Source organism: Hylobates moloch, unplaced genomic scaffold (assembly GCF_009828535.3).
Source record: "Hylobates moloch isolate HMO894 unplaced genomic scaffold, HMol_V3 SCAFFOLD_1, whole genome shotgun sequence".
Lineage (NCBI taxonomy): Eukaryota > Metazoa > Chordata > Mammalia > Primates > Hylobatidae > Hylobates > Hylobates moloch.
This window is the reverse complement of record NW_026652276.1, coordinates 8,010,784-8,030,637: the sequence shown is the minus strand read 5'-3', so window position 1 is coordinate 8,030,637 and position 19,854 is coordinate 8,010,784. Positions and strand designations below refer to the sequence as shown.

The window sequence follows — 19,854 nt, the reverse complement described above, 5'->3', positions numbered from 1 at the left end:
TTTTCTAGTCATATTATGTTCTTTCTTTACATTCTGTTCTTTTTGCCCCTCCAAGGTCCTGTGGCGGTACACTGGAACCCGACCATCGAATCTTGCGAACAATACGATACTTGTTAAGTGGCTACCCCAAAACGATCTGCTTGGTATGTTGGGAGGATTGGATGTGTAGGTCAAACCAGGGTCAAATTAAGAAAATGGCTTAAGCACAGCTATTCTAAAGGGTTGTTGAGCTTGAAAATATTACGGCCAACATATCCTCCATTGCTTTTTATCTAGTGGGGTATCTCAACCCACATTTTCTTCTGCAAATTTCTGCAAAGGCATGTGAGTAACACTGAGTCTTTGGAGTGTTTTCAGAACCTAGATGTGTCTGACTGTGAAACTCAGAGATGTAACTGCTGACATCCTCCCTATTTTGCATCTCAGGTCACCCGATGACCCGTGCCTTTATCACCCATGCTGGTTCCCATGGTGTTTATGAAAGCATATGCAATGGCGTTCCCATGGTGATGATGCCCCTGTTTGGTGATCAGATGGACAATGCAAAGCGCATGGAGACTAAGGGAGCTGGAGTGACCCTGAATGTTCTTGAAATGACTTCCGAAGATTTAGAAAATGCTCTAAAAGCAGTCATCAATGACAAAAGGTATGAAAGAAGATACAGAAGTATAGAATACTGTACATTGGCCATGGCATTCATGATAAACTTGTTTCAAATATGAAAACATTTACATAGCATTTAATAGCATTGTTTCAAATATAAAAACAAATACATAAAAATCTGGATTTTTCTTTCTTTTTTTTTTTTTTTTTCTTGAGATGGAGTCTCACTCTGTCACTTAGGCTGGAGTGCAGTGGTGCGATCTTGGCTTACTGCAACCTCCACCTCCCACGTTCAAGCAGTTCTGCCTCAGCCTCCCATGTAGCTGGGATTACAGGTATCCACCACCACGCCCAGCTAATTTTTGTATTTTTTAGTAGAGATGGGGTTTCACCATGTTGGCCAGGCTGGTCTTGAACTCCTGACTTCAGGTGATCCACCTGCCTCAGCCTCCCAAAGTGCTGCGATTACAGGCATGAGCCATCGCATCCGACCTGGATTTATAAATAAGATAATTTAGAGGTTATTATTCACTTTATAAAAGGATTCTTTAGTTTCTATATAATTTATCATATAATTTATTTAGAATTTTATTTCCCCCAGTAGATTTAAAACTCCAATTTATATAAAAAGGTTGCCATAATAGACATCTGATCCATAAGTTTCCTGCACAGAAAGAAATACTCCATTATAAGAAGCATAGTATCTTTAAGAGAAAAACAACTCAAATGCTTAGAAGTACAGCTTTTTGCAGCACTGGAACCTGTGAGAAATTTTGTCCATGGAGTTTATGAATGAAGGAGCTATGAGATATCACAGACAAAGGCTTAGAATAAAAGCAAAGGAAAATTTGCTCAAATGTGACCCTGAAAACGATTCAAAGGGCAAATGATTTCTGGATTAAAGTTAGTATATTACTGTCAAGCTCACTAGTAATAGGCTTATCAGAACCTTATGGGAAGAAGTGGTGGCCAGTGGTAGATTTCATCCAACAATAGATACTGTGTGCATACATGCATGTGCATTTGTGCATGTGGCTGTGCTCATGTGTGGGTGCACGCGTGTGCATTCATATGAGCGTGTGTGTGTATGTGTTTATGAAAGTGTCCGTTGCTTTCTCCCATGGTTACCTCCTTTAGAAAGAAGCAGCAGTCAGGAAGACAGATGTGAAGAACTGGAGCATGTTCAGATGAGAAGAGATAGAACACAGGGGGACACACCAGCTTGAGCAAGGGACAACAGGGGAGGACTGATGACTGACTTCCCACCTTTGAGGTGCTAATGTGTGTGTGGTGGCACTGGATAAAAGTTGGCTGTGCACCATGGCACACGCCTGTAGTCCCAGCCACTCTGGAGGCTAAGGTGGGAGGATTGCTTGAGCCCAGAAGTTGGAAGCTGCTGTGAGCCATGATCATGCCACTGCACTCCAGCAGCCTGGGCAACAGAGTGAGACCCCGTCTCAAAAAAAAAAAAAAAATGAAAAGTCCACATAATCTGAGCATCATGTGCCCAGAGCGCTGGGTGGTGTGGTCCCATTCCTTCCTTCCAGCGGCTTCTTCTGGCCACCTCAATGTCAGGATGTCCTGCTCACAAATCAATACCATTAAAACCTGACTTCTTTCCCTGCACTGTTGAAGCTCCTTCTTGAGGCTCACATTATGGATATAATTTTGATTCTTTCTTCAGTGGTATAGATAACTACTTATAATCTAAGAACAACTTGATGAAAGTCCTCTAATACGTTATTTTTTTAAAAAACACAAATCAATGAGCTCAACTTATTAACTAACTTTCATCTATTCATTTTTGAGCCATCCCTGTCTGATTGTGAATCTCCATGATTCCAACACTCTGAGCTGGGGACAGTGCCTACACAAAATAAAAAGAAGTGGAAAATTTTCAAACATCAGTTTATGCAGACAACCAGGCCATAATAGGTGCTCAATTACTATTGAATGAATGAATGAAAGTTCTGGCCAGGCGCAGTGGCTCATGCCTGTAGTCTCAACACTTTGGGAGGCCAAGGCAGGCGGATCACTTGAGGTTAGGAGTTCAAAACCAGCCTGGCCAACATAAAGAAACCTTATCTCTACCAAAAAAATATTAAAAAATTACCCGGGCATGGTGGTGTGTGCCTGTAATCCCAGCTATTTGGGAGGCTGAGGCAGGAAAATCACTTGAACCTGAGAGGTGGAGGTTGCAGTGAGCTGAGATTGTGCCACTCCACTCCAGCCTGGGTGACAGAGTGAGACTCCATCTTACTTTAAAAAAAAAAAAAAAAAAAAAGAAGGTTCCAAGAAAATCCATCTTAAGGTTTATGTAAAAGGAAGATGATATTTAACATGATTTATGGCCAAATACTAATATTACATTATAATAATGTTTCCAAATAACATTATAGATACGTTTAAAGACAGTGTATTAGGCTGTTCTTACATTGCTGTAAAGAAATACCCAAGACTGGGTAATTTATAAAGAAAAGAGGTTTCATTGGCTCGTGTTTCTGCAGGCTGTACAGGAAGCAGAGTGCTGACATCACTTGGCTGCTGAGGGAGCCTCAGGGACTTTTACTCACGGCAGAAGGCAATGCGGGAGCTTACATGTCACATGGCAAAAGCAGGAGCAAGAGAGAGTTGGGGGGGAAGGTGCCACACGCTTTTTAATGACCGGCTCTCACAAGAACTCGTGAGAACTCACTATCAGGAAGACAGCACTAAGCCACAAGGGATCCGACCCCATGATCCAAACACCTCCCACCAGGCCCCATCTCCAGCATTGGGGATTACAATTCAACATGAGATCTGAGTGTGGACAAATATCCAAACTATATCAGTCAACAGCGGTCATAATTAGTCCTGAAATGGAGTGTCTTTTTTTTTTCTTTCTTCTCCCTTTTCTTTTCTACTTCCTCCTCCTTTTCCCTCTCCTCTTCAGCCTCCTCTTCATTCCTGTAGCACCAAGGGTTGAAGCACCTAACCCGTTTTGGATTGAGATGTTCTGATTGGGCTATTAACACTGTCCAGAATAAACAGAAATCCATTTTGCACCAAGTGGCTGCACAGACACTGCCTTATGCTAAATCTAGCACCAGGATCGTTTAATGTTTCAATGATGAATTACAAATCTATCATCACCTTGGATTTGGCACTTACAAATGGCTTTTACTTTGGCCAGAGGTGGTTGTTTACAACTTCAAATAGGAGACTATTCATAATTTCTGACATGACCTTTTCCTTTCTTTATTTTACTGTATGAAAGTATAATGAAATTTCTCACAAAAATATCACTAAAAAGAAAAGAAGAAGAGTAGGAAGCAAGGTTAAAATATTTCTAAGATATAGTTTTGGTCTTTCTTTTTCTCCCTCCCTCCCTCCCTCCCTCTCTCCCTCCCTTCCTCCTTTCCTTGCTTCCTTCTCTCCTTCTCTTCCTTTTTTTGTCAAGAGATCAAGAACATCTATTAAGAATAAGGTTCTTAATTATAACCTTTCAGGTTATAATAGTAACACAGCCTGGGCAACACAGTAAGACCTTGTTTCTACAAAAAATTAAAAAATTCGCCAGACATAGTGGTGCATGACTGTAATTCCAGCTACTCTGGAGGCTGAGGCAGGAGGATGGCTTGAGCCCAGGAGTTGGAGGCTGCAGTGAGCCATGATTGTGCCACTGCACTCCAGCCTGGGCAACAGGGTAAGACTCTGTATCTAAAACCAACAACAACAACAACAAAAATAGAAACAGGTTTCCTTTCCCAAGTTTGGAAAGTCTAGTAGTCTTCCTAGGCAGCAATGAGCATAAAGAGAGGATTGTTCATACCACAGGTGTTCCAGGCATAATGAAACTGTCTTTGTGTTTAGCTACAAGGAGAATGTCATGCGCCTCTCCAGCCTTCACAAGGACCGCCCGGTGGAGCCGCTGGACCTGGCCGTGTTCTGGGTGGAGTTTGTGATGAGGCACAAGGGCGCGCCACACCTGCGCCCCGCAGCCCACGACCTCACCTGGTACCAGTACCATTCCTTGGACGTGATCGGTTTCCTCCTGGCCGTCGTGCTGACAGTGGCCTTCATCGCCTTTAAATGTTGTGCTTATGGCTACCGGAAATGCTTCGGGAAAAAAGGGCGAGTTAAGAAAGCCCACAAATCCAAGACCCATTGAGAAGTGGGTGGGAAATAAGGTAACATTTTGACCCATTCCCTAGTCAGTTCCAAACTTGAAAACAGAATCAGTGTTAAATTCATTGTATTCTTATTAAGGAAATACTTTGCATAAATTAATCAGCCCCAGAGTGCTTTAAAAAATTCTCTTAAATAAAAATAATAGACTCGCTAGTCAGTAAAGATATTTGAATATGTATCGTGCCCCCTCTGGTGTCTTTGATCAGGATGACATGTGCCATTTTTCAGAGGACGTGCAGACAGGCTGGCATTCTAGATTGCTTTTCTTACTCCGAAACATGGCCTGTTTGAGAGTGCGGGATTCAAAGGTGGTCCCACCGCTGCCCCTACTGCAAATGGCAGTTTTAATCTTATCTTTTCGCTTCTGTAGATGGTTGCGATTGATCCTTAACCAATAATGATCGGTCCTCATCTCTGTCCATGCTTCATAGGTGCCACCTTGTGTGTTTAAAGAAGGGAATCTTTGTACCTTTAGAGCGTAGGTGAAATGAATGAATGGCTTGGAGTGCTCCGAGAACAGCATATGATTTCTTGGTTTGGGGAAAAAGAATGATGCTATAAAATTGGTTGGTGGTGTATTTGAGAAGATAATCATTGCTTATGTCAAATGGAGCTGAATTTGATAGAAACCCAAAATACAGCGATGAAGTGCTGGGCAAGTTTCCCGTTTTTTGATGTTTCCTACAACTAAAAATAAATTAATAAATTTATATAAATTCTATTTAAGTGTTTTCTCTTCACTGGTGTTGCATTTATTTATCGTTAAGTTGCATTTTCTAATTACAAAAGTAATGCGTGATTATGACAGAAAGTTTAGAAAATAACAGAGGTTCACACACACACGCCTTCATTGCGTGCGCACACATAAATGCATGAGAAAAGAAAAATAACTGGTAATCACATCGTTCAGAAATAACCCGTTACAATTGTGGCAAATACACATACTTATAAATATTGCAGATATATCAAGTATATCTAGTATTTGCTAACACTCGTGCTTCTACTCTGTCATGGAAATTCTCCCAAGGTGTTTTTGTATAATATTTAATTCATTTTCAGTGGCCAAGCAGTATTCTATTTCATGGATATACCAGGATTTATTTAACCACAACTTCTGGTTGGATTCACTCTTATTATTTTGTTTAATTAAAAAAAAAAAAAGACTTCAGCTGGGCACAGTGGCTCACGCTTGTAATTCCAGCACTTTGGGAGGCCGAGGTGGGTGGATCACCTAAGATCGGGAGTTTGAGACCGGCCTGGCCAACGTGGTGAAACCCCGTCTCTACTAAAAATACAAAAAAATTAGCCGGGTGTGGTTGCCAGCACCTGTAATCCCAGCTACTTGGGAGGCTGAGGCAGGAGAATTGCTTGAACCGGAGTCGGGGGGTTCGGGGGTCGGAGGTTGCAGTGAGTCCGGATCATGCCACTGCATTCCAGCCTGGGTGACACAGCCAGACTCTGTCTCAACAACAACAACAACAAAAATCTCACTGGACATGCTAGTAGCTAAGGCTTTCCACATATTCATGATTGCTTCTGTCGGAAAGTGCTTTACAACAAATTGCTAGTTGTCTCAGTCTGGGTTCCCCTGAGATGAGGATTCAAGGGCCAGGAGTTTATTTAGGAAGTAAAGGAAACACGGATAGAGGAGTAGCAGAGTGAGAAGGGGTGATGGCCATCCACAGCCGGCTCTCTTGTGGTCAATCGGAGCTTAATCCTGCTGGGTGACTCTGGGAGCCAGCGGAGAAAAGACACCCCAGACTTATCCCAACGAGGAGCACGACTGTTGGGTGCTTGAGTACTTGCCTCATCAGAGATGGAGACGTACTCCCAGGTAGTAGTAATTTCTCTGCCCTTCCATTAGGCCACAAAGGGGGCTCTGACAGTCAGAGAGAGCTGACGAGAAAAATATACAACTGAAGAGGTACACAGGGGATCTGTGTGGGGCACCACCTGCACTGCTACCCTGGGCAAATAACTTGAGAAATCCCCATACTGCATCCCGAAACTTACTATCAGCGTGTGAGGGAGACAGGTTCCCACACCCTCATTAGCACAAAGTACTATCTTGAAAAAGAAAGCCTGTCAGTTTGATAGGAGAAAAGCAGGATCTTGTTTACAATGTGCTTTTATTATGGTTATTATTAGAGGTTGCATTTCTTTTCAAGCTGATGAGCCGTCTGTGTTTATTTTTTGGAGGATACCCTTTGCTCACTTTCCTATTGGAGTGTATTACCCTGAGGATTTGGTAAGAGTGCTTCTTGCAGTCACCAGACTGTCCATTTTCTCATGTACTGTATTTTCTCTACTTTTTTTTTTGGCCTTGTTTTACTTTTTTCGTTTTGTATTACAAGCAGAAGTTTTAAATTTGTAAGCTTCAAATTGGAGCTAGGGTGGTGCGGAGAGTGAAGATTTCAGATTGTTCCCTGACCCCAGCTCCATCTCCTTCCCTAGGCAGTGGCTGGAACACATTCTGTCCACTATTTCCCTCTCTACATCCTTGAGGCTGTGCAGTCACCTCTCAACTATGTTCACCCTTCTTCAAAGCCCTTCCTAGTCCACCCGGGGACCATCTCTCGGCCTCACTGCCCCTGGCTCCTTGACGCCCCAACCTCTCTCAGCGACCCCAAGCTGCCATGACCTCTAGCCAGCTCATGTTCATTTGCACCTTCGTGTCTGTAGCACTGAGGCACTCTTATTTACAAGCGAGAGAACCCAACTCGGGATACCTTAAGCATAAAGAGTATTTTTCTAAGGAGACAGGCTTCTGACGACGCGAGGCTCACAGCCAGGCCTGTGCTGGGTGGAGCCTCCCCTTCTCGCTCCTGTCTCTGTTGGGTCAGAACGCCAGCTTTCCTCTTCTCTCTCCTCAGGGTCTTTTCGGCCCCTCGGTCCCCATATCCCTCTGCCCTAGCTCCCAAGATCCCACAAGAGACAGACTGGATTCTCTCTGGCCTAGAGTGCCACCTTCTTGAAAGTCAGAATCTGATTGGTCCAGCTGGATCAGGTGTCCACTCCCTGTCCAACCATCAATGCCGAGAGGGATTATGGAGAGAAAAACATGGCTCCCACCATCCCATTACTGTGGCTGCTTGGGCCAGGGGAGAGGGAGCCTTGTGAGCTGGGCAGAATCCATCCTGCAGAGGCTGCCTCTGGGTCAGTCATATGGTTTGGCTGTGTCCCCAGCCAAATCTCATCTTGAATTGTAATTCCCATTAGCCCCATATGTCATTAGAGGGATCTGGTGGGAAGTAATTTGAATTATGGGGGCAGTTATCTTCGTGCTGTTTATGTGCTAGTGAGTTCTCACAAGATCTGATGGTTTTATAGGGGGTTTTCCCCCCTCTTGCTCATACTTTCTCTTGCCTGCCACCATGTAAGATGTGCCCTTGCTCCTCCTTCACCTTCTGCCATGATTGTGAGGCCTCCACAGCCATGTGTAACTGTGAGTCCATGAAACCTCTTTTTCTTTATAAATTACCCAGTCTTGGGTATTTCTTCCTAGCAGTATGAAAATGGACTAATACAGTCAGCTTCTGCACAATATTTCTATTTTCCCACATTATGTCTTGGCCCTTTTGTGTATTCAAGCTCACAGGATGCTACAAATAAAGTGTTTTCTTATTTCCTGGGTAGTTCCCATAGAAGTAGAGGTGCAAAGTGCCATAGAGTGACAGCATCTAAGAGAAGCTGATTTTGTGAGTGGACTGTGAGTTCAATATTGTTGTTGTAATCAGAAAAAAAAATGTATTTACTTTTTTTTTGTTTTTTGAGACGGAGTCTCGCTCTGTTGCCCAGGCTGGAGTACAGTGGTGTGATCTCGGCTCACTGCAACCTCCACCTCCTGGGTTCAAGCGATTCTTCCTGCCTTACGCTCCCGAGTAGCTGGGATTACAGGCACACGCCACCCCACCACGCCCAGCTAATTTTTGTATTTTTTAGTAGAGACAGGGTTTCCCCATGAAAAAAAGTATTTTCAATTTGGAAAACCAAGCAGAGGCCACTTTTTCCTCCCTGGTCTCACTGTCTTCATGTCCCCTCTAGATAACATGCTCAGGGGCCTCTTACTTTTGGCCACAGCTTACACACTCAACCTGTGTGTAATTTAAGAATGACCCCTTTCTCCATTCCTCCTGATTGCCATATCCTTCACAATGTGACTTTGCAACTCTTCTCATGAAAAGGAGGAATCTATTTCTCCAGCCTGTGGGTCCTGGCTGGCCTGTGACCTGCCTTGGCTGACAGAATGTGGCAGGTGACGAGCACTGGTTTCAAGTCTAGGCCTCAAGAAGCCTTCATATTCCCACTGACTGTCTCAGAACCCTGCCCAGCTGCTATGAGAACAGCCTGGGCGACCCCGGCTGCACGATGTCCCCATCACCCTAGTCAGTTCAGCCAACAGCGAGCCAATGGCCAGCCCTCTAGCTGTCTGAGATGCATGAGTGAGACTCTAGTTGTGCTTGGCTGGACAAAGCACAGACCCACAGACCCATGCAGGCGACTCATACACTTGTGAACTTTAATAATTGGTTGTTTTCAGTCATTATGTTTTGAGGTGGTTTGTTACACAGCAATTGCTGACACATTCACTTCTGGCTCTAAATGTATCACTTTTCATGTGTTGAGTCCGAAGACCTTCAGAGGACAGAGATGTGTTCCACCTACCCTATATCCACTGCAGCATGGAAAGCCATACTTAGCTGCACACAGTAGGCATGCAGTCTGGGCCTGTGGAATGGACTTGGCAACCACATCACCTCAGTGATCTTTCAAACAGAAAAGAAGCCTCAGTGGGGAGTGGGAGGAGGTAGTGCAGAGGGGCACTCCTGTGAAAGAAGGAGCATGGGATAGCTGCTTGTGTCTATTTCATGTTGATCAATGTATCTCCAAGTGCAGAACTAGGAACAACGCATGAATTTTATGGGGAAGAAACGTTGGGCGTGATAAGAAAGCTGATTTTCTAACCATCTGAATTCCATGAAGTAGAAGGAGGCTGGTCCTGAGAGTAATGAGCTCCCTCGTATTAGAGGTGTCCAAGCACAGGCTGAGGAACTCCCATTTGGCTGGATGGGCAAACTTGGAGTGGAAATTCCACATAAGCAACCTTGGCCCTAGATGTCTCTGAGTTTTGTTCCTGTTGTCTTGCAGTGCATAGAAAGGTTTCCCAAAGGCCAATATTTCATTGTTCTACCTATGATCTGGATCATCTCTCCTAGCTACAAATGACAGCCCATCTTTGGGCTCCACTTTTGGTTTAAGAAATCAGGGTGCCTCCTCTCCTACCTGTCTTTGATGTTCTTTATCTTGTAAGTATTGTGCTAGTGGAAATCCAATTTCTTATCCTGCAAGTCATCCAGTTCCTGGGAAGGAGGAGTGCTCTCGCCAGGGCCTCTCAGTCTGCCCCTCCTCTCCTCTCCAACTGTCCTGACCACACCTCCCCACCCAGGGCTCACATGACTGTGTTCCCCTGGGACTTGGTTGTAAGCCATCCCCACTTCTACCATCTCCCTTTCCCAAACAGGCCCCTGTACTTCAGCACACACATGTGAATAACAGAAATGTTGAATGACAACATGATGTGGAGTTTTCACCCCAGAGCCCTGTGCACTCTTCAAAGACCTGGGTTGATAGAGACTCAGGGAGGCAGTTGGATCTCAAAGTTCCAAGGGTCTGGGATCTAACGGTGATAGTTCTAGTGAAACCCTCCCACCCTGCCAGGAGACCCATTCCTGTAAGAAATATGACTGAAGAGCCCAACTGTCTCACTTTGATAACCAATTCTGCCATTTGCATTTCCATTGATGTGTATTGGGCAAAGAGCAGAGCTTTTTCTTGTGGTTAATATCTGTTTAATCCAGAAGAAGACCTTAAGGAAAGGTCAGTATTTAGGTCCCAGAGTAGCTCTTTAAAATCCTTTAAAGGAAAAGGGAGTATGGGATAGTAAAGGGCCATGGGATGGATCTTTGAGGATCAAGGAACTTGGGACAGGAGGAGAAAGGATCTGAGAGCCTTTATTCCACCATCTTGACATCTATGTTTGTGCTTCTCAATTTTTAAGAAGCTGTGGATGTTGAGAGAACCCCTTAAAGGAGTTATGAGAGATGCTGATATGGATTTCTCATTAGCCATTAATTATCAGTGTCTAGAAGAGAGGGAGATAGGGCTCTATTAAACTAAGGATATTATCTATTGCTGTGTAACAAATTATCATAAACTCAGTGGATTAAAAGAACATCCATTGAATATCTCACGGTTCCATGGGCCAGGAGTCTGGGCATGGCTTTCCTTGGTCCTTTGTTTAGGGTCTCAGAGACTGCAGTCCTTTCTGGAGTTCAGCTTCCTCTTCCAAGCTCATGTGCTTATTGGAGAATTCAGTTTCTTATGGTTGTAGGACTGAGGACCTCAGTTCCTTGCTACGTGGCCCTCACCACAGGCAGTTTGCATCATGGCTGTTTACTTTTCAAGGCCAGTAGAATGTTTCTTTTCAATTTGATAAGAGGGAATCTCATGCGGTATAGTGTGATCATGGGAATGACATCCCACCATCTTTGCTACATATGTAATCCACTAGAGAGGGTCACCCATCACCTTTGCCATATTCTGTTGGTTAGAAGGAAATCACAGGTTCTACCCACACACTCTCAAGGGGATGGCTTTATTGAAGGGTATGGATCGTTGGGGCCATCATAATGTGTGTGTCGCACTCTGTATTTTACAAATTCTGTTGATCTCAAAAGAGCTTGAGGAAGAGATGACGGAAGCCATTACAGAAGCAGCAGTAGACTCGAGTGAGGAGGTGTCAGAGGAAAGAGATGACCTGGGACCTCTTGAATTACATGACAGTGGTAAGAATGTCATCCACATCTCTGCTTTCCTGCCCCATCTCAGACACTAACTCTTTGACTGAAGCCCCGGCCTAGGTCTCCCTTTCTCCATCTGCACAGTGGACATCATACCACACATAGAGCTGGAGCTGCACAGGTGGAGGCAAGGCCAGGGACACAAGGGCACTTCCTGTCATGGTCATTTCCACACTGCACCTGGGTGGCCTTTGTTTTCATAGGTACCTTTCAACAAGTCTTGAACCTCCTGGACATCATTGACAGCGAGTCAGCAAAGACGGACACGACAAGGGCAGGCCTTGACATGCGGAAGACCCTGGCCTCGGTGATAATCACAGAGAAGGCCACCACTGAGCCTTCTGTGGTGATAAACACTCTCATCCGCTGCCTGCAGGTGCCAGAGGTAGGGCCATCTTACCCACTGGGCTCAGCCCCCTTTAGCTGTGTGTGCATCCATCCACCACCCAGCACATAGTTACTGACTATCAGAGATGTGATGCATGGTACTGGGATACAGAGATGGGCAAGACTGTGAGGTGCTTACTCCTTGAGGACCTGAGATGTTCATAATTTTTAAAGTTCATAATTTTTAAAAGTTCCCTTGTCTTCTGACACAGTGGGTTTGGGAGCCATTGTCCTAGAGCACATGAGCTGAGTTGCAAAGATGTTGAGCCAGTGGGCATGGGAGAGTAAAGATACACCAGACACAGTGTCCAGGGATGTTTGGCTAGTGGGGAGATGCTTAGCTGGATTAAGGGGCTGGGGTAGAGGATGTTGGAGGGAGTGATACAAAGTGCCACCAGGGGACCTGGTGGGCTTGTACAGACAAGATTTGCATCACCTGGTACCAGACAAGGTTTTGGACTAGACAAGGGTTTGGAACAGAGCTGATCCAAACCTTGCTGGGCACCACCCCCAGAGTTTCTGATTGAGTAAGTCTGGGGTGGAGCCTGAGAATCAGCATTTCTAACAAGTTCCCAGGTGATGCCAAGGCTCATCTGGAGAGCATACTTTGAGAACTGTTGTATTTTAGACTACCCTTTTGTCTTGGAGTAGGTAGCAAAGGGGTGCTATGAGCAGAGGAGCTTATTTATAAAAAGCTTTATTATTTTTTGGATTTGGATTTGCATTTGCATTTTCCCCCTTTTATTTTTAGTTGACACATAACAATTGTACATATTTATAGAATACAAAGTGATATTTCAAAACATATATACAATGTGTAATGACCGAATCGGGGTAATTAGTATATCCAACACTGCAAACATTTATCATTTCTTTGTGTTGCAAGCATTCAAAACTGTTTCTTCTAGTTTTTTGAAAATATACAGTCAACCATTGTTAACCTTGATTCATAACCTACAGTGCTATAATCATTCATAACCTACATAATCATTCATAACCTACAGTGCTATAGAACACAAGAACTTATTCCTTCTCTCCTGCTGTAATTTTGTATCTTTTAATCAACTTCTCCCTATCCTCCCCTGCCCTTACCTTTCCCATACCCTAATACCGAAATTCTATTCTTGACTTCTATGAGCTCACCATTTTTATAGCTCCCATATATGAGTGAGAACATGTGGTATTTATCTATCTGTGCCTGACTCATTTCACTTGACATAATGTCCTCCAGTTTTATTCATGTTACTGTAAATGACAGGGTTTCTTTCTTTTTTATGGTTGAATAATATTCCGTTGTCTATACATACCACATTTTCTTTATCCCTTCATCCATTGATGGGTACTTAGGTTGATTCCATATCTTGGCTATTGTGAATAGTATTGCAATAAACATGAAAATGCAGATATCTCTTCGATACATTGACTTCCTTTCTTTTGGATACACACCCAGTAGTAGAATTGCTGGATCATATGGTAATTCTAGTTTTACTTTTTTTGAGAAACCTCCATAGAGCTTTCCATAATGACTGTACTAATTTATAGTCTTACCAACAATGTGTGAGGTTTCCCCTTTCTCCACATCCTTGCTAGCATCTGTTATTTTCTATATTTTGGATAAAAGCCTTTTTAACTGAAGTGAAATAATATCTCATTGTGGTTTTGATTTGCATTTCTCTGATGATTAGTGAGGTTGAGCGTTTTTTATATCCCTGTTGGCCACTTGTATGCCTTCTTTTGAGAAATGTCTGCTCAGATCTTTTGCCCATTTTTAAATTGGATTTTTTTTTTTTTTTTTTTTTTTTTTTGCTATTGAGTTGTTTGAGCTCCTTGTATATTCTGGTTATTAATCCCTTGTAGGATGGAGAGATATTCTCCTATTCTGTGGGTTGTCTCTTCACTTTGTTTACTGTTTCCTTTGCTGTGCATAAGTTTTTTGCTTGACATAATCCCATTTGTCTATTTTTGCTTTTGTTGCCTGTGCTTTTGAGGTCTTACACAAAAAAATCTTTGTGCAAACCAATTTCCTGGAGCATTTCCCTAATGATTATTTTCTAGTAGTTTCATAGTTTCAGGTCTTGGATTTAAGTCTTTCATCCATTTTGATTTGATTTTTGCATATGGTGAGAGATAGGGGGTTAGTTTCATTCTTCTGCATATGGTTATCCAGTTTTCCCAGCACCATTTATTGAAGAGACTGTCCTTTCACCATTATATGTGCCTAGCACCTTTGTCAAAAATGAGTTGACTGTAAATGCATGGATTGACATCTGGGCTCTCTATTCTGTTCCATTGGTCTATGTGCATGTTTTTATGCCAGTACCATGCTATTTTGGTTACTATGGCTTTAAAGTACATTTTGAAGTCAGGTAGTATGATGCCTCCAGCTTTACTCTTTTTGCTCAGGATTGGTTTGTCTGTTTAGAGTCTTATGGTTCTCTGTAAAAATTGTCTATAAAGAATGTCACTGGTATTTTTATAGAGATTTCAATGAATCTCTAAATTGCTTCTGGTAGTATTGTCATTTTGATAATATTAATTTTTCTATCAGTGAGCATGAAATAGCTTTCCATTTTTTGGTGTCTTCTTCAATTCTTTTCATCAGTGTTTTATAGTTTCCCTTGCATAGATCTTTCACTTCTTTGGTTAAATTTATTCCTTGGTATTTTATATTTTTGTAGCTATTGTAAATGAAATGGATTTCTTGGTTTCTTTTTCAAATTGGGTGAAGTGTTCTGTTGTTTGCCATTTGGCATATACTAATGTTACTGATTTTTGTATGTCAATTTTGTAATCTGCAACTTAACTAAATTTATTTATCAGTTCTAACAGTTTTGGATGGAGTCTTTGTATTTTTCTAGTATGAGATTGTGTCATCTGTGAACAAGGATAATTTGACTTCTTCCTTTCTATTTTGTATGCCCTTTGTTTCTTTCTCTTGCCTAACTGCTCTGGCCAGGACTTCCAGTATTATGTTGAAGAGCAGTGGTAAAAGTGGGCATTTTTGTCTTGTTCCAGATTTTAGAGGAAAGGCTTTCGATTTCTTCCATCTGGTACAATGTTAGCTGTGGGTTTGTCATATATGGCTTTTATTATCGTGAGGTATGCTCTTTCTATACCCAGCTTGTTTAGTTTTTAAAAAGATCATAAAGGGCTGCTGAATTTATCAAATACTTTTTTAAGCATATATTGAAATGATCATGTGATTGTTGTTCTTGGCTCTGTTAATGTGATGTATCACATTTATTGATTTGCGTGTATTGGACCATCCTTACATCCTTGGGATGAATCCCACTTGATCACGTTGAATGAAAGTGACTTGTCATGCCTGATTAAAAGTATTCTCAAATACGACCCTCCAGGTGTGATCTGGGTTGTGCAATCTATCTGCCCAATCCCATCCTAAACCAGGTCATTTTCAGTGGTGATAAGCGCTATCATGCAGGAATTGGAAGAGAGTAAGAGGCAATTTTCCTGGGCCCACAGACTCCCTCAATAGGGCAAAGGCAAGGTGAGCCTGCCTTCTTTAGGCTTTCAAGATGGCCAATGCCCCATGCATAGAGAACCTTGTGTGTTGATCACTTAACACCTGCCTTGCCAGATATTTACTGAAATCAGGGGCAGGAATACAGATACGCAAGTCATACTGATAGAGCCAGTGGGATGAGAAGGGCAGGAGAAGGGAAGCAGGAGGATTTAGACATGGAGGAATGGGGATCTAAGATTTGTGTGTTTGGAGGCTGGTGGTTTGGGTGTAGGGAAGGAGGACAGTGGGAGAGAGAGGTGGACTTGTGCCGGGGGCAGGGTGAGGTCCATTCCACCCACCATACTTGTTTCCCAGATATCCAGCCAGCGCAAGGTCAACATTTACAGCATCCTCCAGGAGATCATCCAGCAGGAGGGGGAGCTGGAGAAGCAGTGCGTGCAGAGGCTGGTGGCCATTGCCTCCAAGGAGATGAGGGAGATCCCAGAGGTAGGACCCCAAGCTCCATCGGTGCCTTCCCTCTGCCAGCCCAGGAGCTGGGCCACTGGGGGCCTGGCCCAGGATGCCCACAGCCCTGTGCAGTTACCCCTCGGAGCAGGGGTAAGGCTGAGCCCAAGGGAGCCAGGCTGGATGGAGAGAGCCTGGGGTAGAAGGATTTTCCTGGAGGCCCGGCTGGTGGTGGTGCCATATGTCCCTCTCATGTCCCCTGCAGATGGAGGGCTATATGAAGGCAGAGGTGGCCAGCGACACACTGGTGGCTCTGTCCCGAAACCACTTCAGCTTGGTCATGTATGAGCTGCAGCACCACCTCAAGCCCCTCAACCTCACTGATGAATTTGTCATCATCACACTGGCCAAGCTGGCCAATGGCAATGGTAGGGGTTTGAGGGCCCTCAGCCTGGCCCAGTGTGCCTTCCTGGTCTCTGCCTCTCTCTGCCCCTTCCATCTGTCCCTATGTTCACATCTTCCCCTTCCCTTTCATTTCTCTCTTTTTCCCTCTAAAATTTATTCATTTTGTCTCTGCAGTCCTTTTGTCTCTTAGCTGTTAAGATTCTGTGTGTTCTGTCTCTCATCCTTCTTCCCCCTCTCTCCTGTCTCCCCTCAGCCTGCATTGTTTTGTCTTTCCATCTCTCTTTCTTTTTTAATTTCCTTCCTTCCTTCCTCTTTCGTTTCCTTTTTTATTGCCTGCCTGACTTACTCCTTCCTCTCCCTCTTTCTTTTTCTCCTTCCTTCCTTCCTTCGTCCCTCCCTTCCTCCATCCCACCCTTCCTTTGTCCCCTCTTTTCTTCTCTCCTTCGTTCCTCCCTCCCTCCCTTCCTTCCTTGTTTCCTTCCTTCCTTCCTTCCTTCCTTCTTCCTTCCCTCCCTCCTTCCTTCCTTCCTTTCCTTTTCTATTGCCTGCCTTACTTACTCCTTCCCTTCCCTCTTTCTTTTTCTCCTTCCTTCCTTCCTTCATCCCTTCCTCCATCCCTTCCTCCCTCCCACCCTTCTTTCCTACCCTCTTTTCTTCTCTCCTTTCTTCCTTCCTTCCTTCCCTCCCTTTCTGCGTGTTTCTGCCTCTCATCCTTCTTCCCCTGTCTCTCCTGTCTCCCCTCCACCTGCATTGTTCTGTCTTTCCATCTCTTTCTTTTTCAATTTCCTTCCTTCCTTCCTCCTTCCTTTCCTTTTTAATTGCCTGCCTTACTTACTCTTTCCCCTCCCTCCCCCTTTCTTTTTCTCCTTCCTTCCTTCCTTCCTTCCTTCCTCCCTCCCTCCCTCCTTCCCCTTCCCCTTCCCCTCCCCTCCCCTCCCTCCCTCCCTCCCTTCCTTCCTCCCTCCCTCCTTCTCCTTCCCCTTCCCCTTCCCCTCCCCTCCCCTCCCCTCCCCTCCCTCCCTCCCTCCCTCCCTTCCTTCCTTCCTTCCTTCCTTCCTTCCTTCCTTCTCCATCCTCCCTCCCTTCCTTTCACCCCAGAAGCATGCACTGAGCTCCTACTCCATGCAGGCCTTGTGGCGGGTACCTGGCCACTACAATAAATAAGACACACATGGCTCCTGTGCTCAGAAGGGACCAACAGGCAAACAAGGAAATAGACGTTTATAACAGGAGGTGACGTGTATGAAGAGAGCAGCCAAATGGGCGTTTGAGATCTGGCTAAGGGAGGGGACCCCATCTCTGCTGCCCTTGTTGAGGTAGCGATATTTCAGCTAAGACCTGAAGGCAGAGAGGAGGACATCTGTGTGAAGCATGGGATGGGGAGAACCTTCCACACGGAGAGAACATTGCAGGGCCTCCGGGGCACAGAAGAGCTTGGATTCTCTGAAGAGTTGAGAAGTGGCTGTGGCTGGAGTTAAGGAGTGAGAGAGAGATGAGGGGGAGAGTCAGGCAGGGCCTTGGGGACGTCACCTGGGGCACTAGGAAGCTATCGAAGGACGTTAAGCTGCAGGGCCGCCTGGTGAATGCAGGTTGTGGGAAGGCCTTTCTGACTGTTGCCTGGATGGAGAGGGACTAGGAGGTGGGTACTTTGATGGTGGCTGGGGTGGGAAGCATGTGGTGAGGGGTGACAGGAGGGAAGGGGCTCTGAGACGGGACCTGCTGAGGACGGCGGAAGGAGCAGAGGCAGCAAGCCACTGGGAGTGTGTTGGCCTCCTTTACCAAGCTAGAAGCACTGAGAGTTGGGAGCTCAAGTGAAGAACCTCGTGATGTGTGTGGAGCTCATGTTGCCTGTGGGAGCCCCCAGGGGAGAGGTGGAGGGGGCAGTTGATTTGTGGTGCGGAGTTCAGAGGGCAGGTCTGGGCTTGGCTTTGGTTCTTGGTGACCTCAGAGTGTAGGTGATGTTCAAAGCCATTGATACCCAGGAGTGAAAGTAGAGAGAGGACCCAGCCCGGAGGGATCCTGGCATTGGCAAGGCTCGGGAGGAGCTGTAAGAGACAGCGTGGAATGTGAGGCCTGGCACAGGGAGAACAATCTCAAGGGGTGGAGGCCCCCGTGATGCCCATCCTGCCAAGGGGTCCAGTGAGATAAGGCTGGAGAAGGCGGGAGGTGGAAGAGCTTCATGACTTGCTGGGGATAAAGGCCTGGATGGAGTGGGAGGGGAGGAAGGGAAGGCAGGCCTGGAAAGAGGACAAGGGACAGCAGCGAGGGGGATTATTATGAAGTCTGAAGATGGGGGTGCACTCAGGGTGGTGGAGCGGAGGGGCCTGCCTCCTATCGCAGGGTGGCCTGTTACGGCTCCCTTCCTTCCTCCATCTGCTCTTTTTCTCTGCTGGCCTCCTGCCTTCTCTCAGTTCCTTGCTCTCACCTGCTGTCTCCCTGCTTCTGTGTTCGCCCAAGAACGTTTGTGGGACCCCTGAAGGAGGCTGGCCTGCATCTGGGAGGATGGACGCACTCTGGGAGCTCCTTCTTTCTGCTTCTTGCCCCCCCTTCCCTGGGGCTCCTCTGTCCTCTCTTCCCTCCCTCTCTCGGACCTCTTCCTTCTCCTGGTCCTCTCTCTTCTTCCCTTTTCTCCCCTTTTGCCTGGCTTTCTTCCTGTGTCACCTGCTCCTAGCTCACTTCTAGCTCACTTTTTTTTTTTTTTTTTGAGACGGAGTCTCGCTCTGTCACCCAGGCTGGAGTGCAGTGGCGCAATTTCGGCTCACTGCAAGCTCTGCCTCCTGGGTTCACGCCATTCTCCTACCTCAGCCTCCCGAGTAGCTGGGACTACAGGCGCCCGCCACCACACCCAGCTAATTTTTTGTATTTTTAGTAGAGATGGGGTTTCAACCATGTTAGCCAGGATGGTCTCGATCTCCTGACCTCGTGATCCCCCTGCCTCGGCCTCCCGAAGTGCTGGGATTACAGGCCTGAGCCACCATGCCCGGCCTTCTAGCTCATTTTTTAATGCTTTTCTGACTCCCAGACTATTTTCTGGGCCCCAGCCAGGGCAGAGGGCTAAGCCAGCTCTGGACTGTCAGGGGTTGGAGGTGGAGGGCAGCAGGGTTGTCCTCTCTGCTTTCTCCCTGCTCACCCCCAGCCCCAACTCCCTTTAATCATCCCTCACAACCTCACAGTGTTTGAGTTCATGCCATACATGGGCATCACCCTGGCTACCATATTCACCATGCTGAGACTTGCCAATGAAGCCAAGATACGCCAGGCGATCTGCAGTGGTGAGTTTCCCACTTGGGCCTGCAGGTCTGGCTCGATCAGGGCACTGGAGGGAGACTGCTGGGTAAGGAGCAGATGGAGGGGTTGTTGAAAAAGAGGTGCACTGTTCATTTGTTCTCCAAAGAAGTTTGCTTAATCTTTTACTTCGTGTGGCCTCTGATTGACTGCCTAGGGCACAAGAGGCTGAGACACGGTGGGAGACTTTTAGAAGATACTGGCTTAGAGCGAAGA

General features: G+C 45.4%; 2 protein-coding genes across 6 annotated transcripts in view; both read left to right on the top strand.

Annotated features, from left to right (window-relative positions):
- LOC116810041 (UDP-glucuronosyltransferase 1A1) overlaps positions 1-5,494 on the top strand; it is a 53,854-nt gene extending 48,360 nt beyond the window's left edge. For 3 of the 5 annotated variants that reach the window (XM_032753697.1, XM_032753690.1, XM_032753692.2), the window contains 3 exons: positions 56-143; positions 427-646; positions 4,456-5,494. In XM_032753697.1, coding sequence (XP_032609588.1) covers positions 56-143; positions 427-646; positions 4,456-4,753 — 606 coding nt within the window. In that variant the 3' untranslated portion in view covers positions 4,754-5,494. Of the gene's footprint in view, positions 1-55; positions 144-426; positions 647-1,740; positions 1,839-4,455 lie in introns of those variants that run through there. The other 2 variants (XM_032753698.2, XM_032753704.2) reach the window with 2 other exon arrangements.
- A 5,041-nt stretch (positions 5,495-10,535) lies between these two features.
- Positions 10,536-19,854, top strand: part of MROH2A (maestro heat like repeat family member 2A) — a 52,178-nt gene continuing 42,859 nt past the window's right edge. Inside the window, exons 1-6 of the mRNA XM_032753685.2 lie at positions 10,536-10,650; positions 11,511-11,618; positions 11,837-12,018; positions 15,859-15,990; positions 16,214-16,376; positions 19,527-19,625. Coding sequence (XP_032609576.1) covers positions 10,575-10,650; positions 11,511-11,618; positions 11,837-12,018; positions 15,859-15,990; positions 16,214-16,376; positions 19,527-19,625 — 760 coding nt within the window. The 5' untranslated portion in view covers positions 10,536-10,574. The remainder of the gene's footprint in view (positions 10,651-11,510; positions 11,619-11,836; positions 12,019-15,858; positions 15,991-16,213; positions 16,377-19,526; positions 19,626-19,854) is intronic.